This window comes from Musca autumnalis, unplaced genomic scaffold (genome assembly GCF_047663935.1).
Source record: "Musca autumnalis isolate F117 unplaced genomic scaffold, ASM4766393v1 scaffold_2, whole genome shotgun sequence".
NCBI classification, from domain to species: Eukaryota; Metazoa; Arthropoda; class Insecta; order Diptera; family Muscidae; genus Musca; species Musca autumnalis.
The window spans coordinates 94,204,795-94,224,262 of NW_027411755.1; the positions used below are offsets into that span (position 1 = coordinate 94,204,795).

Sequence of the window (19,468 nt, forward strand, 5' to 3'; positions counted from 1 at the left end):
CTATATGGCATTTTTAACATATAAAAAGTGAAGCTCTAAGTTCCATATGTTTTTGTAATACGGGATAGCTATGCAGGTACATCTACCATTATTATTGTACCATGCCATTTGACGTTTTAAGCCATGGCTGCAGGGTAGCATTTCTCAGTGATTTTCATACCTGGCCTACCTCTCCTTTATTGTACCATGGGTGGGGGCATCTCCAGCAAGCCTCGTGAAAGAATGGTGCGTGGTGTGTTGTAATATTTGTCGTTGTTTCTTCTATACTGTCTCAATTTAGTGTTCATTCCCTGGGCTAGGATTGGAAGGGTTGGAACCTCCTGAGTCAATGAGCTGCCGGAAGCCATCCTAGCGCCGCTATAGGGTCTCGAAACACTCCACATGAACAACTTCCAAAATTTTTTGCTGGGTAGATAATGAATTTTGGCAACTAGTGTGATAACCAGCTGTTTTTGCTGCTGTACCTGTATTATTGTGCCATGGTCAATAGTAAACAACAGCTTTGTCAAACAAACAAAACAGCTGTTCCCTTTATGTTTACAGACGAGAATGGAGGGCACTCTAATCGAAAAAAATTTACGTATGTGTTGTCATCTCAGTTTGATTCATCAACATTTTTTATGTATCACACGACGAGTAGAACTAAAGCCCCCGGCACATACGGTCCGTTGAGCGTCGCGTTACAGCAACCACATTAAAACATCAAGAACAAACTTGGCATCACTTACACATTTTTCATGTTGTTTTCAACGCGCAACGCGTCACCATGGCACAATCATACAGGTAACCGCATCAGCCCAGCTGATGTACTGTGAGCTGTCAAAAAAGTTGTTGTAATTGAAAACACAAAATTAAAAAAACAAAAATTTAAAAGAAAAATTGTGAATTTTTGTCGGATTGTTGTAATAATGTGTTTATTAATAACTTCCTAACAAAATTTTGCTGAAAAAATTGTGTGAATCGCTTTATTTTTGGAAAACATTTTTGACATTTCACAGTACTGAACTCGTTTTTGTTGTAGTTGTTTGCTGATGCATCTACCTGGTAATTGTGCCATGCGCGTCACACAACGGACCGTATGTATTGGCCCATTACAGATCTAAAAAAACAGATACACAACATCCCAGCAAAAAAAATTGGAAGCTGTGCAATTGGAGTTATGATTTCACAACATTTTTCGATGTAGTCCAACTGAGTTATGAAAAATGCACTCCGTTCCCTACAGAAAAAACCAGTTGGTTGATCGTTCGTTCTTTGTGGATCTTTCGGTCTGCGCTCAGTGATCTATTGAACTATATCGACTGATCAGTCGACTGATCTAGTTCATACGCTCTTTTCAATGAATCGTTCATTTGAACTAGTTCGTTCATGAACTATACAACTCTAATGTAAACTGAATTGATTCCACGAAGTGGTGCCAAGTTGTTGTTTTCTTTGTATGGGATGGGATGTCACTGTTTGTTTTCATTTGTGTTTATTGTGCTGAAGACGTCATTGTTTTGATTTGTATAGAAGAAATTCAGATTATTTACCAAATAATTTATTTATTTATTTTATATAAAATGGATTGTGAAGATATGCAAATGATAATATCAGAGGAGCCAAATTTGTCGGTATGTTTTAACGTAATTTTATTAGCTTAAATGTAGTTTGATGTTGTTGGTCGTTGGAAGTCAACTCAATAACAATCTCATTTTGTCTAACGAGCTAACCTTGGGTTGAAAATATTCCAAAAGTCTCATATTATGTTCATTAATTTAATTGAGACATTTCAAACTTTGTTCGAGTAAGCTAGAATTAAAGCCTGAATTCTGTTCAGTGGATGAAAGTAAATAAGAACTACGCAGTAATATTTGTGGAAGTAAAATATAGGGTTGAATAGAAGACATGATTTAAGGGTTGTTTGTAATTTAGTAATTTCCATGTACATATATTTAGGAACGTAAAGAAGGTGGAAAACGTGGACGCAAACCAGGACGAAAAGCATCCAATGAGAAAGTCGATATTAAGGCTAAACTTGGTACTTGCATTATTATCCGATAAGTAGATCTTAAAATATTAACTGCATTGTATTTCTTTTAGAGCGCAGTCGACAGAGCGCCCGCGAATGTCGTGCACGTAAGAAGCTACGATATCAATACTTGGAGGAATTGGTAGCAGATCGTGAGAAAGCTGTACTAGCATTGAGGGCGGAATTGGAGCGTGTAAGTCAGTACAAAACAATTTTAGATCTCATATCTCGTGTCAAAAATTGAAGTTTTCATCTATCAATGAATTGCGTTTTCCATTTCAGTACAAACAATGGAGTTATGAGTTGGGTGAAGGACGTATACCTAATGGATTTCAGCAGTTATTAGAGGACTCTGGAATTCTTAAACAAGAAGTAGCGTAGCTGTTATTTTACAATTTCATTATATTTTTGCCAATAAAATAATAAGTACAAAATAAATGTATCTACCATAGTATATAACAAATTTAGTGATATTCTTGCTTGGTCTGTGATTTGGTACATTGTGGATCCCAACATTACATACATACAGTCAACCAAAAAAGTCTACATACACCCTATAAATCTCGAGTTTTAAGGGTAAGGAAACCGGTTACACTTAACCGGATTAACCCAGTGTGTTTGGATTTCAAATGTTAATTCCATAGCGCAAACGTCAAATAAATCCTCTCGAAGTGGGCTAACGCTGCAAAAAACTCTAGTGTAACCGTACTATAAGGTCCAAAAGTTATATCAGACCTTATTACAAGGTAATTTCAAGGCTTCTGCATGTAATTTGCTCCTTGGAATGTTGTGAAAACTATAAATATTTATGAGAAATCTCAGGAGTTCTTATATTTAGTGAAGCTCAGGAGCATATATTATCCATAAGAACAACTTCAAAGCTCTCTAGGATTTAAAAATTATTAGTCCCACTGTATTTTCTGGGGTTTTATAAACTACCAGACTAAAAAACTCGAATAAACCAATTTGGAGGAATTAAAAATATACAGCCCAATCATAAACATCCAGTCCAATCATAAACATCATCTCACGGTGAGTTTTCTCACTCTCGCTTCCTCCCTTATTATAAACATCATAAGGGAGAACAAAACTCACGTTCGTGAGAAAAGTAGCTATCATAAATATCAAAAAAGTGAGAATGTGAGGCAATTCTCTCACTACAGAAATCAAAGTGAGTTGAACAAAAAAATTTAAATATGGAAATTTTTTATAGAAATAAATCGACGAAAGCGAATATTTTGCATTTGTAATGATATTTAATTGTATTTGTTTGAGTTTTACGTTGAAAGTAACAAATAAAAAACAATTAGAAATTCTTTCGGCAATTGTACATGTTCATCCGTGTTGTAATGAAGCAAGGAAGACCTCAATCGAGTTTGGCGTAATTTGAAGGCAGAGTTCAAGTTGGCCAATATTTTTCAGATATGGGAAGCCGTTCAAAATCATTGGATGGCAACAGGAATGGAAGAGGACCCAATCAGCAACCCCTTTCTGCAATTGTTGTTCCTCGATAGAACAATGTGCATATTACTTAATGTACATTGTACATATGTAGGTACTTACAAACTTTGCGGCAACTCAAGATAATAAGTGACATATCGTAAGTATGTACCTTTGAATTGTTCTTTGTTCGCTAAGGTTCCCAGCAAAATATTCGATGCCAAAGATTCTATTCAAGCATGAGTGCAAGTGACATGTCACCTTTTTACCACCTTCGCCCATTCTTTTTACAAGATTGTTACCCCCAAAAGATCCAAATCATTTTGGATGACATCTTCAATAACCCAGTGGAATTGTATCTTAACCAACAACTTGACATGACATCACTAACGCTTTGTCATGTCATATGCCACGAACAAGGAGTCAAAATATGAAGGATTAAATTCATAAAGTAAAATATAAAAAAAAATATAAGAAAAACAACAAGAAAGATAACATTAAGTCTGTCTGATTACTTTCCCAGCAAGAATTTTCCAGCAAGAACTTTCTCAGAGAGTAAGGGGTTTTTATTCTCTTTTGCTAGAAAATTGTAAAAAGTAAACAGACACCTTCCCAGCAAAAACCAGCAAGCAATCAGCTGGCTTGCCAAAACAGAACAATTTGTCCGCCAATAAAGGAAGCAAACACGTTGTATTTTATTAAAAATAAAAAAAGAAAATGAAACAAAAAAGTATTTTTCCACTTTACAAATTTGTTCTCCATAAAACAATACAATTAGACTATGTTAATACCACAATAAAATTGTTTTTAATTTTCACAAACATAAATCAACAACAAATTAAAAACAGATGATTGATTGCTTTCAGGAAGAAGAAGAATTGCAAATGTTTGCTAGAAGAAATTTGTCCAGCAAGAATTTGCAAACTCTCAGTGAAAGAACTGTCAAAATGTCTCTCTCGTACTGCTCTCTTTTGCTGGTTTTTTGTGTTAACAGACGACTTCCAGCAAAAATTGGTACAAATTGTTACAAATTTTAGGGTAACCAGACAGACTGTACCAACCGAGGTTCTAAAGTGAACGAAAAATCGCTAGATTTGTCTTTTTGAGTGGCGTTGCCGGTATGCTGGCGTTTTGCGCGGCTATGGCTCGCCGGATGAGGGGTGGTTCTTGCCACTCGCAGACGTTTCGGTTGACAAAAGAGAAAAAAAAATCATACCGGTCTTTTACTAAGAAAGGGAAAGGTAAATGGAAACCTGAAATATGTCAAAAAAAATGCTTAACATCAACTAGAACTTAACAGCTGAACTCACCTTGGACTAGTGTAACCTCCTGAAACAGCTCTCCTGGCGGCTGACCAACCAGGAGATTTAGCCCACCCACCGAGATCACCTCTCGCCATGACACTTCTTGTTTCCGTGTCCCAGGTTTGACCCTTTACTCACCTTGTTTACCTCATTCCCACCACCTTTTTAAAAGGGCTCTAAGCCGAAAACATATTTTTCATTTCACATTCAAAATACATATTTATTCCTCCAATTTTCATAGTAAAATTTTGTTGTACCAAGCATTACTTCAATAACAAAATATTAAAAAAAAACCAAAATCTAAAGTTATGCAATTCAAGTTTTCCAAACAAATCATAGTTTAGTGAATATATTGTTATTTTCTAATCAAATTTTCTTCTTTTTCCTTTCAGGTTCTTATGGCGTGCACCAGGAGTATGGAATGCTGAAGGCAGCTGACGACGACCCCAATATGTAGGTAAGTATGTAAAGTAAATGTTTGGCTTATAATTATATTCCGGATTAAAATTAATTAAAGTATGTGATTTCTTTTTAATTCCAGGAAAGGACAAACAAAAGGATGGATGTCGATTACACTTCGACGACGAGCAAAGCAAAACTAGGTCACCTAACCCTGAAATGAGCTCAATTCAACGTTGTGTACCTGTCCACCAAAAAGCAAGGTGAGTAAAATTAACTGAACACTATTGTTTACCCCTTTTAATATGCAATCTTTTTGTTCTCTTTTCAAAAAAACTCGGAATCTAATTATTGGGCTTGGTCGTCCGTCTGTCTGTCCGGAGTATGGGTGTAAATGGTCAATTGGGGACGATACCAGGGCCTGCCGGACGGGCAAAGCTTAACTGCGCCTCCCTCGTTGGACTGGATGGGCGGTGGTGTGGCTCCAACTCGCTGAGTTCCAAGATTATATTTGTATGGATTTATCTTTGTTTAGCTTTAAGTTGTAGAATTGTTTAGTTTCACGATTGGTTTTAAGTATTTTCTTTAGTTTTAGATTTAAGTCTTTGTATTTTAGCTTTTAAGTATTTTTACTTTTGTTTTAAATCATTTTTTTGTCTTTCTATATTTCAGCCTTAAGTCTTTTTATTGTATTTTAATTCATATTTTTAGGCTTCAAATTCAAATATTTTTAGGCTTCAAATAACTTTGTATTTGGTATTTTGTTTAGTGATTTTAGCTTCACACCAGGTTAAATCAATCGATATTTTCGTATCCATTTATAAATAAAGTTCATTATGTTCAAAAACGGTATTGTTGTTATTCGCTGGTTGGTTGGAGTCACGCATCCAATCTTCTTCACAGGTAAATTCAAAAAGGCAGATCTTCCTGTATTTTTTTGTAAGGAAGATCTAATCATGTCAACTCATATTTTCCTTTCTCTCTTTGTTTTCTTTTACTTCCCCCCTTAAGTCAGTATTATTGACTGTTATACAAACAGCTGTTTTGTTAGATGATCAATGTTATCAATCATGTATTCTTCTTCTTATTTAGGATAAGTTAACCCTTAAGAGGCGCACCCCACAAAGCCAACTATCCTGCCGATATCATTATCCAAGGATAGGAGGGAAAAAGTGCGACATCAAAAATAATAAAACTTGACAAAAATCTCTTTGAATATGAAATTGGTATGAAAACAACGGTTTGGCAACTCTATTTATACCGATCTGGCCACTCGGACACTCAATCTCCATTTTTTTAATAAAAATTAGTTAAATCATCATGATTAATATATGTCTTGGTCTATGTAAACCTGGTGTAACTATGTATTGTGTGGGCGTACGCCATACGCTACGCGTCGTAAAAATCGATTGATTTATAGAACTTTGTGTGAACATAGTTTGATCAATTTATACAACTTTGTGTGAACAATTTGCATAAGAACGCCGTACGCTGCGCAATTGGATTAGGCCAACGTAAAAGACATATGAATGAATCTGACGTTTATGAATGGAAAAGATGGTTGTGGCGTCTATTGTTAAATTCCGGCGGTCGCGAGAAAAAGTGAATTCGGGAAAATAAAAGTTTTCGCAGAAAATATAAACTAAAAGGTATGTAGAGTGCGTAATTATTAAAGAAAAATAAAAAATGTTAGAAGTAAAATTACTCGCATGACGGGACATAAGAAAATTAAAGTGTTTTGTGTGTGGAAATTAAAGAAAAAGAATTATCAATGAAATGGCTGTTGCATATAGTGCGGTTGTATGTGCCAGTGTTGTTTATTGTAAATGAAAAATATCGCAATTTTTGTCAACTACTTGCCAGAGAAAATTAAAGAAAATATAAAATGAATTAAGAATTAATATTTGACAAGAAAAGAAAATGTTGGGAAAGTTTTACAAGTGGCTAATAAAAGTTGTTCATATGTAAGTATGTGTGCGTATTCTGTGTAGGCAAATGGTAAGTGTTTTACGCAAATGATTGTGTGGAGACAAAATGAGGGGTTTTAATCCAACAGGTTTGCCAACAGGAATTATTTGCAAAATATTGAATAATGCCAATATTCTATATGTTGAAAGAATTACGTTCTTGAAAAATAAATATTTCTAATAAAAATTGCATTCTACATGTGTGTGAGTGTGTGTGGATTGGTGACTTCATTGAGATGTATTTACGGTAATAGAACAAAGCTTCATTCAGAAAAGCGTGGTTTTGGCGGAAACTAGCATCTTCGAAAAGTAAATGTCCATAATGGATTCGAAGTGAATGAAGGATATGTAGAGTAAAAGGAGCAAAGCTAAACAGTGCTAAAAATCTTTAATAAAAACAAATGATCAAAACAAAATAAAGTAAACAAAAGTGTTAAACTTGATAAAAAAGTGAATAGAATGAATTATTATTAATTTAGAGCTTGTTGGTGAAGAATTAAGTGAAGTTAAAGTAAAAAGTTTGTACAAATTTCTGCTGGATTCTGTTCGTATTCGCTTAAAAGAGTTACTGAATGGTTTTTTAATGAAAAGTAAACAAGATATGAGTGCATTGTGAATGAAATTGTGTGCGGGAGTAATGTAGTGCGAAAAATATGAAATTATATTATGGAATTGGCCAATATTTTTGATGTTATGGTCCGTTTATAATTTGGAATGAAATATTTTGGGGAGTATTGATAAGATCGTAAATGAGTGCGCTGTATTTGCAAACAAAAGTCGAAAAATCAATTCTGTCATTTTTTTTACCTGCAGAAATTTGACTGGAAGGAAGGTGATCGTTTTATGAAGTTTGAATGTGGAAAAAGTGTTTCTCTAGGTGAAAAATCTTACCCTCCCGGAGGTTTATGGATATATATATCTGAAATCATAAGTTTATTGGTCAAAGTTTTTCTATTTGTCAATTGCTGTGATGGTCATAAGCTAAAATAATTAGATGGCTTTGAACATTTGTTTAATTATCATGGGTGTTGGTGTGGAAAGATCAATATTATTGATCACCTTTACGCAGGTAAGCCTTCTTGTATGGCTAGATAACCACAACCGGCGTGATAACTAAACAAAATCTAAAATTATAAAAACGTTTCACCAAGTTTCAAACCTACGAATGTAAGCAGGTGAATTAAATGGGGAATTATCTGCTTGTTTTACTCATATGCTTGGGAATGGTTTGGATAATCTCTTGATTTGGAATAAAAAATGTGATTTTACTTACTCTTTGCGACGAGAAAATGAGGTATGTCTATACATTATGGTTTTCCTATAAAATTTCATTGGCTTTGTAATTTCGTTAACAAATTCTGAGGTTTCAAAAAGGCTTTTACAAAAAAAAAAGGTGGGTATTTTGATGGTGAAGCTATTGTTTTTTATATGCAAACAGGACAATGTTTGGAATTTTATCAACAATATATCTTTTGGTAACCAAAATCAGTGGTTATTGTTTCTTTACATAACCAGATATTTGAAAATTTGGTGGAATACAATTGCATGAAATTGGTACGGTTGGTAATTATTTACATTTTGTTGCAAATAAAAAAAACGTAAAACCAGATGTTAAGATTTCGATCAAAAACATAAAAATTTCAGGATTTTTCAACCATCTTGAAAGAAGTGGGAATATATCGGAAGGAAATCCCGGAAAAAGGCATTCTGGCTATATCGAAGAATGTTAATGCCAACTAAACTTCTGGAAAATATATTGGGGGTATACGAATACAAATTTATTCTGTTCTGATTATCTTGATATCTCGTCTACATCTTGTTATTGATTAAGAAGTTCCCAGATGCTGTTGACCGAATAACACTAAAAACAGAATTTTCTTAATTTTGGTTAACAGCTGAACATCTGCTCTCTTCGCCACCAGAGGCATGGTATATAACAATATTGGATTATGCTTGGAAGCGAAGGCGAAGTATATTAGGATTATATATGATATTTTTCCATATACTTAATAATTTTCAAAAAATATTTTTTATATTCCCGTCGACCAATCAACTAACCTCTTGTTTACAGCATTATACGTCGAAACATTGACTACCTGAGGTAAGTGGTTTTTGATAGTGTGATTGGGAGGAAATGTTTCAGACACAACAAGATGGAGATGTTTCAATGCATGCCGGATGAAATCTGGAATTCTATGGAAGGAAGATGGATTCGTGAATTCTGTCTCTTTCTATCCTGTGTGAGTACCGTCAACTAAACCTGCAGCTTTTGTCGGAATGTTGGATACGATGTTATTTCGAACACACCTAGGTGTGTTTGATCATGTCTTCCTTGCTTCTAGACTCTCACTACATAAGTCGACAACTGACAGCTCCGCGATCTTGTGTACAACAATTCCCTGCCCTGTGTCATGGTTTCAAATGGGTACTGGTAACACATATATACTACATAACTCATACATCTGCCGATAGGGGAAGTGCACTCATGGTCAACGACAGTCACAAGCTGACTGCTCAGGCGTCGCAATCAATGTGTTTGTCTAAAAACCGAGGAAGCTTCTTTTCGTAATCTAACTCACAATTCTGACTTCTGCTGTTAGTGTCTGGGAGATTGGCCTCCTATGGTGGAAAAGAGACAGTTTCAATGGATTCAATGATCGATGAAAGCCAAAAGAAGTTACTAGGATTTGAAAACCCGCTATCACCAACGGTGAGTCACCTCTTTGATCCCCATTTTGCTTATGCTTTTCCTTTTACCGAAACTCTGATCATAATGACGGCTAGTTATTCAATGAAAATGCTAAAAACATATAGCTTCAGGCTCACAAAACCTCGAATCAAAACTGTAAAGACATAGAAAGAATGAAAAATCCAATGGAAGAAGAGCTTACAAAGTGTACAAACCAAAATAAACTCCAAAGCTTGACCAAAACACAACTAAGATCTGAATTGTCTACAAGTTAAGATAACAAATAGTCTTGATATTACTGATTTTCATACTAGACCATATGTAATACCATATTCACTTTTCAGAATTGCGTTCCTATGACTTAACATTTTGTATAAATAAACAATTTTGTTCCACAGCTTGCGAATTGGCTTATGAGGTTTGATGAAAACACAGAGGGTACAGCTTGTGACTATTTGGAATTAAACTTTAACTAAATCTGTGTACTGATCCGACCATGAAATACACACACCGCTGGATGAATACTATCAATTGTTTATGATCTGAATTTACCAGAATCTAATTGGAATACAAAAGGACTTGTTGTTGGAAAAAGAAACGTAAGTTACTGCATGAGTATTTCACTACTTTAATCTAAAAGGAATTTGTTTACAGATACCCTTTGTATAAGCGGATAAGATGTGGAAATTATATTTTGTTTCCTTTCTTAACTAATTAGTATCTATTCTGTTATAAATAGCTTCTTATAATTCTACGATTTGATTCTATGAAGGAGAATGCTGTAAAGCAGCCATTTCCTCCTACCCTCATAATTCGCTTATTGCAATATTCAAGTTTAATTCATTCGGAACGAACTATGAGGATTCTAGCTAAAATTACATAAAATTATCTATACCTTCTGAGATATGATAGGTTTCTGGAAAGTTTCGATTCTAATTCATGCTCGAAACTATTATCTTTATTTCAAACGCTATACTTTAAAGAAATGTGGGCTTAGAGTTTTGTAGTCGGAGTTGAGGCTATTGCTTCAAATCCTTAGCATGAAAAATACCAATAGGATTGCCTTTTAGGTCTTCCACTTCATATAGGCAATTGCCAACAGGTTTAATGATGCGACATTTAAAAAACTTCTTGTCAAGTTTTGCATTATAATTGGTTTTAAAGTCACTTTGTCTAAAACTCCTACGGTAAACTTCTTGTCCCGGAATGAATCTGATCTGACGACTTCTCATATTATAGGACCTCTCATTTCTCAAGTATGCCTGGTGTAGACTATTTCTTATTTTTTCTCGGACCAGGTCTTGCTTCACGGACGGAGGAGTCATGACAACTTCGGGGTCGCCAAGAAGTTCTAGCTTCCGAGCAAGTTTGTATATGCTGCCATGGGTAATCATGTTTACTCCAAAGAGCGCAAAGTAAGGGGTAACCCCAATCGAGCTATGTACGGAAGACCTCAGGGAACACTCTATCTCAGATAGGTTCTTATCCCAATCCCGATGGTCTTCTCCCAGATATGAACGAATGGCTGCCAGAATTGACTGATTCACTCTCTCTGAAGCATTCGCTTGAGGAGAGTGAAGTGCAGTCCTTACGTGATTAATCCCAAAAGTTTTCACTAGGTCATCAAATTCTCTGCTGGTGAATTGTTTACCATTATCTGAAACAATGGTTTCGGGGGTTCCAAATTTGTGGAAAACCTCGCTGATCAAGAACTTAACCACATTGCCAGTATTCGCTTTGGACATAGCCTTTAATAAGACATATTTCGATAAATGGTCTAGCACAATGAAGATAAAACTATTTCCCCCATTTGTTCTAGGGTAGGGCCCTAAAAAATCTATATAGATTCGTTGGAACGGTCTATTTGTCACTATCTCGGCCCCCATAGGAGGCCTCAAGCTTGTATTGGCAGGTTTTACTTCTTTGCAGACGACGCAATTCTTTACAAAGTTCCTAACTTGAACATTTTGGTTAGGCCAGAAGAAATACTCCTTTACCCTCTTTAAAGTCTTATGGAAACCTCCGTGTGATACTTGGGGTGGGCAATGGGCGTTCTCGATTATTTTCGTTGTAAGCTCATGAGGTACCCATAATTTCCAACAAAAATCTTCATTTAAGGGAATACCATCATAGCACTGTGTTCTCTTGTAAACTAGGTTATCGACGACCTTCAGGTCAGGAAGTTGAGAGGAGTTGTCCTGGACCGTGGCTATTATGTCTTGGTATTCGTCGGATTTGAATGCCGGCGACTCCAAATCTATTAATGACGACACATCCAGTGAAACTTCCTCCATGTCGTATCTTGACAGAGTATCTGGCACAATGTTCTGGGTGCCCTTGCGATGTTCAATATTAAAGGAGTACGCCTGTAGCTGGAGGCTCCACCTTGCTAACCTTCCGCTCAGATCCCTATGCGACATCAACCATTTTAGGCTGCTATGGTCAGTGATGACAGAGAAAGGCATAAGTTCTATATAAGGCCTAAACTTGCGAATGGCCATCACCACTGCCAAGCACTCTCTCTCTGTCACAGAGTAGTTCTTCTGAGCGGAGGTTAGTTTTTGGGAAAAATAGGCTATTGGGTGCTCGCCACCCTCATCATCCCTTTGAAACAGCACAGCCCCGATTCCCAAATCTGAGGCATCGCACTGTACAAAAAAGGGTCGGGAGAAGTCCGGATGGGTGAGCACAGGACTCGTAACTAAGGCCTGCTTCAATTGATCAAAAGCCATCTTAGCCTCCTCCGAGAAGTGGAACTGTTTTCCTTTTTTCAGGGTCTCGAAGATGGGAGCAGCTATGGTGGCAAAGTCGGCTATAAACCTCCGATACCACCCTGCTGTGCCCATGAAACTCCTCACCTGCTTCGCACTTTTAGGGTACGTAAACTTCATAATTGTCTCCACTTTTGCTGGATCAGGCTTCAGTTTGCCACCTCCAACAATGTAGCCCAAGTATCTAAGCTCCTTGAAGCAAAACTTCGACTTGGTTACATTTATTGTGAGCCCTGCTCTTGCCAAACAATCGGCCACCTGCTCTAACAACCCCAGGTGAGTGTCGAAGTCTGGCGAAACTACCAATAGATCATCCAGGTAGACGAAAACTCTATCACGAAGTGCGCCGGGGATCACTTTATCCATTAGACGGCATAACCTTTGGGCTGCGTTGCACAGACCAAAGGGCATGACCGTAAAATGGTAAAGTGGTCGTCCGGGCACCGTGAATGCCGTTTTCTCTCTACTAGGAGGATCTAAAGGAATTTGCCAGAAGGCATCTTTCAGATCGACACTAGAGATAAAATAGGTATCCCCCAACCGGCTTAGCAGACCCTCTATATGCGGCAATGGATAGGCATCCTTGACAGTCAGTGCGTTGAGTTTACGAGCGTCCAGGCACAAACGGTTCTTTTCGCCCTTTCGAACTAAAGTAACCGGATGACTCCATGGACTCTCGCTTTCCTCAATTACACCTAGGTCAAGCATCCTATCCAGTTCCGCATACATGAGTTTCTGCACTGCCGGGGAAACAGGATAATGCCTATCTTTCACCGGAGTTGCATCGCGAGTGTCGATTGAATGGACCTCAGCTTTAGTCTTTCCCAAGCCATACTTGGTAAAGCATGGGAACTTGTCCTTCACACCTTGCAAGCGCATTCGTTGCTCATCGGACAAAGCATGGGTCTTTACATCATCGATCACTTCGGCGTCACAGAGGCTCACTTGATGGAGGGACAAACCGTCGACATGTGCAAACATGCGGAAACACCTCATGAAATCTACCCCTAGGAATAGCTCTCTACTCAAAGAAGGCACAAGATAGAAAGTGATATGGTGGTTCTGTTTATTAAAATTTATATCCGCTGTCACTTTCCCCACGATTTTATGTGGGCTGCCGTCGGCCGTTTTGATAAACGAATGGAACTGGCTAATGACCAGACCCGCTCGTTCAACAAAACTGAGGCATCCTCTCCCTAAGCACGACACTGTGGCTCCACTGTCCAATAAACCTTCTAACACCTGTCCGTTGATTGATATTCTAGTATACAAGCGAGTATCTTCCCCTTCATATAATGTAGCCGAAGCTATTTCCTGGCGAATACGTTTCCTTCTTTTATAACGCTCCCTAGCCTTCTTCACCTTATTAGAAACCTCTCCAAAAATCCTCTGCCTGGCCTCTTTATACTCTCTGATCCTAACATGGAGCGGTTTTAGCTCCCTCAACTTTACATCCGACACCATCTTCAAACCTCTTTGCTCCACATTTCTTAAAATAGTTAGCGCCTTACTACTACTATTATCCTGTAAAATTTCTGGGCTTAAACTGGAGTCGACCTCACCTGCCCAGACTGTGGTGGGTTCCGGGGCCTGTTTCCCTGACATCTAGGACAATCTAACACGGTGACTGCCTCGTGACCACATCTGTAGCAGAACAATTTACGTGGCTCCCTGCAGTCCATCCAACTGTGCCCCATAACTCCACAATTCCAGCACTTGTATTTGGCATGTGTGCTAACGGCATCGACTTCCAACTCCTGTGGAAACTCTTCCTCTACTTGCCAGTCAAGCTCATGCACTCTTTGAGGTGGACCATATCTTGCTTGCTGTCTTTGACTCGCAATTAGGTTCTCAGCCCGTTTGATTTGCCTGTAGAACTCGCCCAAATCTCGAAACTGTGCTGCAAATGTAATCTGGGCCAGAGATGGCTTAAGGTTTCCCCTCATAATCTCTACCATTTCCTGTTCGTTGTAAGGAACCTTTTGTTGTGTGCGTAGCTTCAGCACCGAGTCGTAGAATTCGTCAAAGCTTTCCTGGGGTAGTTGACGTCTATTTAAGATTTGCATTTGAATCTGGAATTCATTTTCGTATCGCCTGTACTGCGCCAGCAGGGCATTCTCAATTTCACTCCATGTTCTAAATTGAGTAATCTTGCGACTATTCCAATACCAGTCCAAAGCTGGTTTGTCTAGCAACTGGTGGAATTTCGTGACAAACTCTTCTTCGGGGCAATTGTAGTCTCGCTTCAGCTCCCCTACTCGAAATATGAACTCTTGTACGTTCATCGTCTTATCGGTTCCATCAAACCGTACTCCCCATTTATCCAAATTAAAACGCCCTCTTTCTGTCGCCTGGGTGGTGGGATTTGATCCTCCAAAACATGGCAGAGGCTCATTCAAATACGATGGCAGCCGTTTTGGTACGCCATTGGCTCCGAAGTTTGGCGGCGGATGGGTAAAAGGACCCATTGGTACGGGATTGGGTGCTGGTGGATTGTCGGCCGCTGGCATCTGTGAGTAGGGTGCTGTAGCAGGTCGTGGTCTCGGCTGATAGTGGAAAGCAGCAGACCGTGGTATTTGCGGTGGTAAGCCAGTAGGTGCCGGATTGGGTGCTGGTGGCGTATCTGTCGCCGGTATCTGTGGATAGTGAGCCGGAGCTGGCCGTGGTATCTGTGGTGGAAAGCCTGTCGGTAGGTTTGATTCTGCATGCTGAGACCTTAAGCCCGACGCCAACGCTTGTGAAGTGAGAATAGCTGACTCCAGAGACGCGCGAGCTTGTGCTTGGGCTGCGGCATTTTGCATCGTCCAGCTAGCCGACGGGAACAAATTGTCCATGGGATCATTGCCCGCTAACATCGAGCGTCTGGTGGCTTCGGCGATTCTCGGTATTAAAGCTGCCAACCTCTCCTCTTCCTGCTGGCGGAACTGTAGCTGGGATAACGTTATAGCAGAGTTAATTATCTCTCTCACGCCAGTACCGATCGCTGCCGGTGCCGTTTGCCTGTTCTGCAACCCGGTCAAGATGCTATAATTGGGGGATGAGATACTGCCATGGGACCAAAACGATGCATTTGATGTATTTAGAACGTCCTGGAGGCCAGCAGGGACTGGTGGAGCTGCCGATGAGCCAGACACTGATGCAGTTACGGTAGTCGGAACGTCCTGAGGCACATTCTGCGCTGGTACCTGAGCGCTGTGAGCGGCAACGGGGTTATTAGGGGCGGCGGTAGTCACACTTGGAGCCGCAACATGGCTGCTGTGGGCTGTAGTAGCAACATTAATGGGCGCAGGGGGCAAATTGTTGCCTGCTGTGGTCACGCTAATTATCCTATTCTGCCCTAGGATAGGTCTACCTGTCGAATCCCTCTCCGTTGATCTGGTGCTAGGCATTTTGCTATCTAATCTACTATTTACTCTTTACAAACAATCGAGTACACCGACGCACTAAAAATCAGGGCCCTAAATCTAAAAGAATAAAACTAAAGCCTTCAATGGCAATTAATAGTATTACTTATCCAATGTTAATTCAACCAATCATCAATATATCCATTCAAAACATACGATACACCAATTCCATGAAAGAATAGCGTTCAACTTGCACAACTTTCTCAAAATCCAAATCAAATGTAGCTTCAAACTCAAAATAATTCAGCACCAATCAAACTCCGCTACACTTTTCAAGTTGCACAATTTAGTAAAAATCAAAATAAAATAAAAAAAAAATTTAAAAAAACTATAAAATAAAATAATGTGATATAACTTCAAAATTACCACTATTATTCAATTTTCACAACACTTCTTCACCTTCACAGGCACTCAAACAATGCATAAACTGGAACCTGCTTCCCAATATAAAACTCGGAATGAAATAGATGTATTATATGTATCAGTCAGGTGGTGGAATTACAGGATAAACTAAGGTAAGCAAAGGTCAAACATGCTGTTTCAATAGGAGTTCAATTGTCTAACCTACTTTATATATTCTTTACAGGTATTTGTGAGTTCGAGCTAAAACTAAAACGGAAGTACAGTGGAATAGACAGCTGGTACTGACCTCGCTACGGAAATTCCACGACAAATACGACCCATGGTCTGAAGCCACGATTGTCTTAGGACCGATGGAACTCCTAGGTAAGTCAGCGTTAACACTTAAAACCAGCCGCTCATTTTGGCTATTGACACTAAAGATTAAACTACAATGACTGCCATCCTTTCTTAAGGAAAAATCGCCAGCAGCTGCCAAAATCAACCAAGCTCCACCACTCCCATTTGGGTAGCCGTACATCTTCAAGCTCTCCAAGGCTCGCTTAGATGAGTCTCCGAGAATAAGTGTGGTTGGCCTGAGGAATTGGCAAATGTTGGTTATGGCTATTGAATACTAGGCTACAAAAGAAAATAAAAAGTCAGACTAAAAGGTTTCCTAACGACTAGTACGATTAGATGTCACACGATCTAACCGTAACAACTAAGACACTAGCGGAAGAAACGCCAATCATATTGACTAAAATTAGAACAGCTAACTCTTTCCCGCACCTCCAATAAAGCAACGCGTCAGGGACTCTCAATAACCTAAACGGGACTTACTGAAGATGAACAAGAAGAGGTTATCTATTCCTAAAACTATTGAAACTAAAATACATATTTCAGGCCCCACGTTGGGCGCCATTTTGTACCAACCGAGGTTCTAAAGTGAACGAAAAATCGCTAGATTTGTCTTTTTGAGTGGCGTTGCCGGTATGCTGGCGTTTTGCGCGGCTATGGCTCGCCGGATGAGGGGTGGTTCTTGCCACTCGCAGACGTTTCGGTTGACAAAAGAGAAAAAAAAATCATACCGGTCTTTTACTAAGAAAGGGAAAGGTAAATGGAAACCTGAAATATGTCAAAAAAAATGCTTAACATCAACTAGAACTTAACAGCTGAACTCACCTTGGACTAGTGTAACCTCCTGAAACAGCTCTCCTGGCGGCTGACCAACCAGGAGATTTAGCCCACCCACCGAGATCACCTCTCGCCATGACACTTCTTGTTTCCGTGTCCCAGGTTTGACCCTTTACTCACCTTGTTTACCTCATTCCCACCACCTTTTTAAAAGGGCTCTAAGCCGAAAACATATTTTTCATTTCACATTCAAAATACATATTTATTCCTCCAATTTTCATAGTAAAATTTTGTTGTACCAAGCATTACTTCAATAACAAAATATTAAAAAAAAACCAAAATCTAAAGTTATGCAATTCAAGTTTTCCAAACAAATCATAGTTTAGTGAATATATTGTTATTTTCTAATCAAATTTTCTTCTTTTTCCTTTCAGGTTCTTATGGCGTGCACCAGGAGTATGGAATGCTGAAGGCAGCTGACGACGACCCCAATATGTAGGTAAGTATGTAAAGTAAATGTTTGGCTTATAATTATATTCCGGATTAAAATTAATTAAAGTATGTGATTTCTTTTTAATTCCAGGAAAGGACAAACAAAAGGATGGATGTCGATTACACTTCGACGACGAGCAAAGCAAAACTAGGTCACCTAACCCTGAAATGAGCTCAATTCAACGTTGTGTACCTGTCCACCAAAAAGCAAGGTGAGTAAAATTAACTGAACACTATTGTTTACCCCTTTTAATATGCAATCTTTTTGTTCTCTTTTCAAAAAAACTCGGAATCTAATTATTGGGCTTGGTCGTCCGTCTGTCTGTCCGGAGTATGGGTGTAAATGGTCAATTGGGGACGATACCAGGGCCTGCCGGACGGGCAAAGCTTAACTGCGCCTCCCTCGTTGGACTGGATGGGCGGTGGTGTGGCTCCAACTCGCTGAGTTCCAAGATTATATTTGTATGGATTTATCTTTGTTTAGCTTTAAGTTGTAGAATTGTTTAGTTTCACGATTGGTTTTAAGTATTTTCTTTAGTTTTAGATTTAAGTCTTTGTATTTTAGCTTTTAAGTATTTTTACTTTTGTTTTAAATCATTTTTTTGTCTTTCTATATTTCAGCCTTAAGTCTTTTTATTGTATTTTAATTCATATTTTTAGGCTTCAAATTCAAATATTTTTAGGCTTCAAATAACTTTGTATTTGGTATTTTGTTTAGTGATTTTAGCTTCACACCAGGTTAAATCAATCGATATTTTCGTATCCATTTATAAATAAAGTTCATTATGTTCAAAAACGGTATTGTTGTTATTCGCTGGTTGGTTGGAGTCACGCATCCAATCTTCTTCACAGGTAAATTCAAAAAGGCAGATCTTCCTGTATTTTTTTGTAAGGAAGATCTAATCATGTCAACTCATATTTTCCTTTCTCTCTTTGTTTTCTTTTACTTCCCCCCTTAAGTCAGTATTATTGACTGTTATACAAACAGCTGTTTTGTTAGATGATCAATGTTATCAATCATGTATTCTTCTTCTTATTTAGGATAAGTTAACCCTTAAGAGGCGCACCCCACAAGACCTATTATGAAATTGGTTCAAATGTTGAAGAATGGAATTTAAAGTTTGTTAAAATGTGACGTATTTTGTTAAAATTTAAAAAAATAAAGCCCTAATAAACATGTGCTTCTTTGATTTCTAAAACAAAATATTGAAACAGCTTCTACTTTTTCTATGAATTTCCAGCGACCCCAAACTTTTCTGCAAGAATTCTACTTTCTGCGAGAATTTATGCATTTAGTGGAATGATGTGGAAACATAAAAATTGAAAATGTGACGAATTTTCATTCATGTTTTCCAAAATATTCAACCAAATGTGAAAAATCATTAGTTTTTTAAATTCCAATAATTTATAGACATTTCCTTGTTTTGTTTACAAATACAACTGGCAGTAACGTTACAAACAAAAACAAATTCCTTTGTGGCTGTTGTTCGATGGTCTGTTCCTTTACTTTTAAAAATG

General features: G+C 38.1%; 1 protein-coding gene and 2 long non-coding RNA genes across 4 annotated transcripts; all 3 read left to right on the forward strand.

Annotated features, from left to right (window-relative positions):
• The first annotated feature begins 1,452 nt into the window (after positions 1-1,452).
• Positions 1,453-2,474, forward strand: REPTOR-BP (REPTOR-binding partner). The gene is made up of 4 exons (XM_073968470.1): positions 1,453-1,613; positions 1,939-2,020; positions 2,083-2,204; positions 2,294-2,474. Exons 1-4 carry the CDS (start codon positions 1,563-1,565, stop codon positions 2,390-2,392), a joined length of 354 nt encoding a protein of 117 aa, XP_073824571.1. The 5' UTR covers positions 1,453-1,562; the 3' UTR covers positions 2,393-2,474.
• A 2,537-nt stretch (positions 2,475-5,011) lies between these two features.
• LOC141394286 (uncharacterized) lies at positions 5,012-6,001 on the forward strand. Its single transcript, XR_012410317.1, has 2 exons — positions 5,012-5,212; positions 5,297-6,001. It is a non-coding gene; the product is annotated as an uncharacterized lncRNA (long non-coding RNA).
• Positions 6,002-6,713: 712 nt separating this feature from the next.
• On the forward strand, positions 6,714-18,746 carry LOC141394287 (uncharacterized). 2 transcript variants are annotated; one of them, XR_012410319.1, is made up of 7 exons: positions 6,714-6,803; positions 9,193-9,831; positions 10,209-10,409; positions 16,393-16,500; positions 16,572-16,711; positions 17,893-17,957; positions 18,042-18,746. It is a non-coding gene; the product is annotated as an uncharacterized lncRNA (long non-coding RNA). The 2 variants fall into 2 exon arrangements; XR_012410318.1 differs by lacking the exon at positions 6,714-6,803 and having other exon boundaries at positions 6,831-9,831.
• Positions 18,747-19,468: the final 722 nt, after the last annotated feature.

What these genes read in the sequence shown, in the direction of transcription:
- REPTOR-BP (XM_073968470.1), top strand. Translation starts at nt 1,563, where the DNA reads ATGGATTGTGAAGATATGCAAATGATAATATCAGAGGAGCCAAATTTG. An exon ending in CAGAGGAGCCAAATTTGTCG is followed by an intron (nt 1,614 to 1,938) that starts GTATGTTTTAAC and finishes ACATATATTTAG; the next exon opens with GAACGTAAAGAAGGTGGAAA. An exon ending in CGATATTAAGGCTAAACTTG is followed by an intron (nt 2,021 to 2,082) that starts GTACTTGCATTA and finishes TATTTCTTTTAG; the next exon opens with AGCGCAGTCGACAGAGCGCC.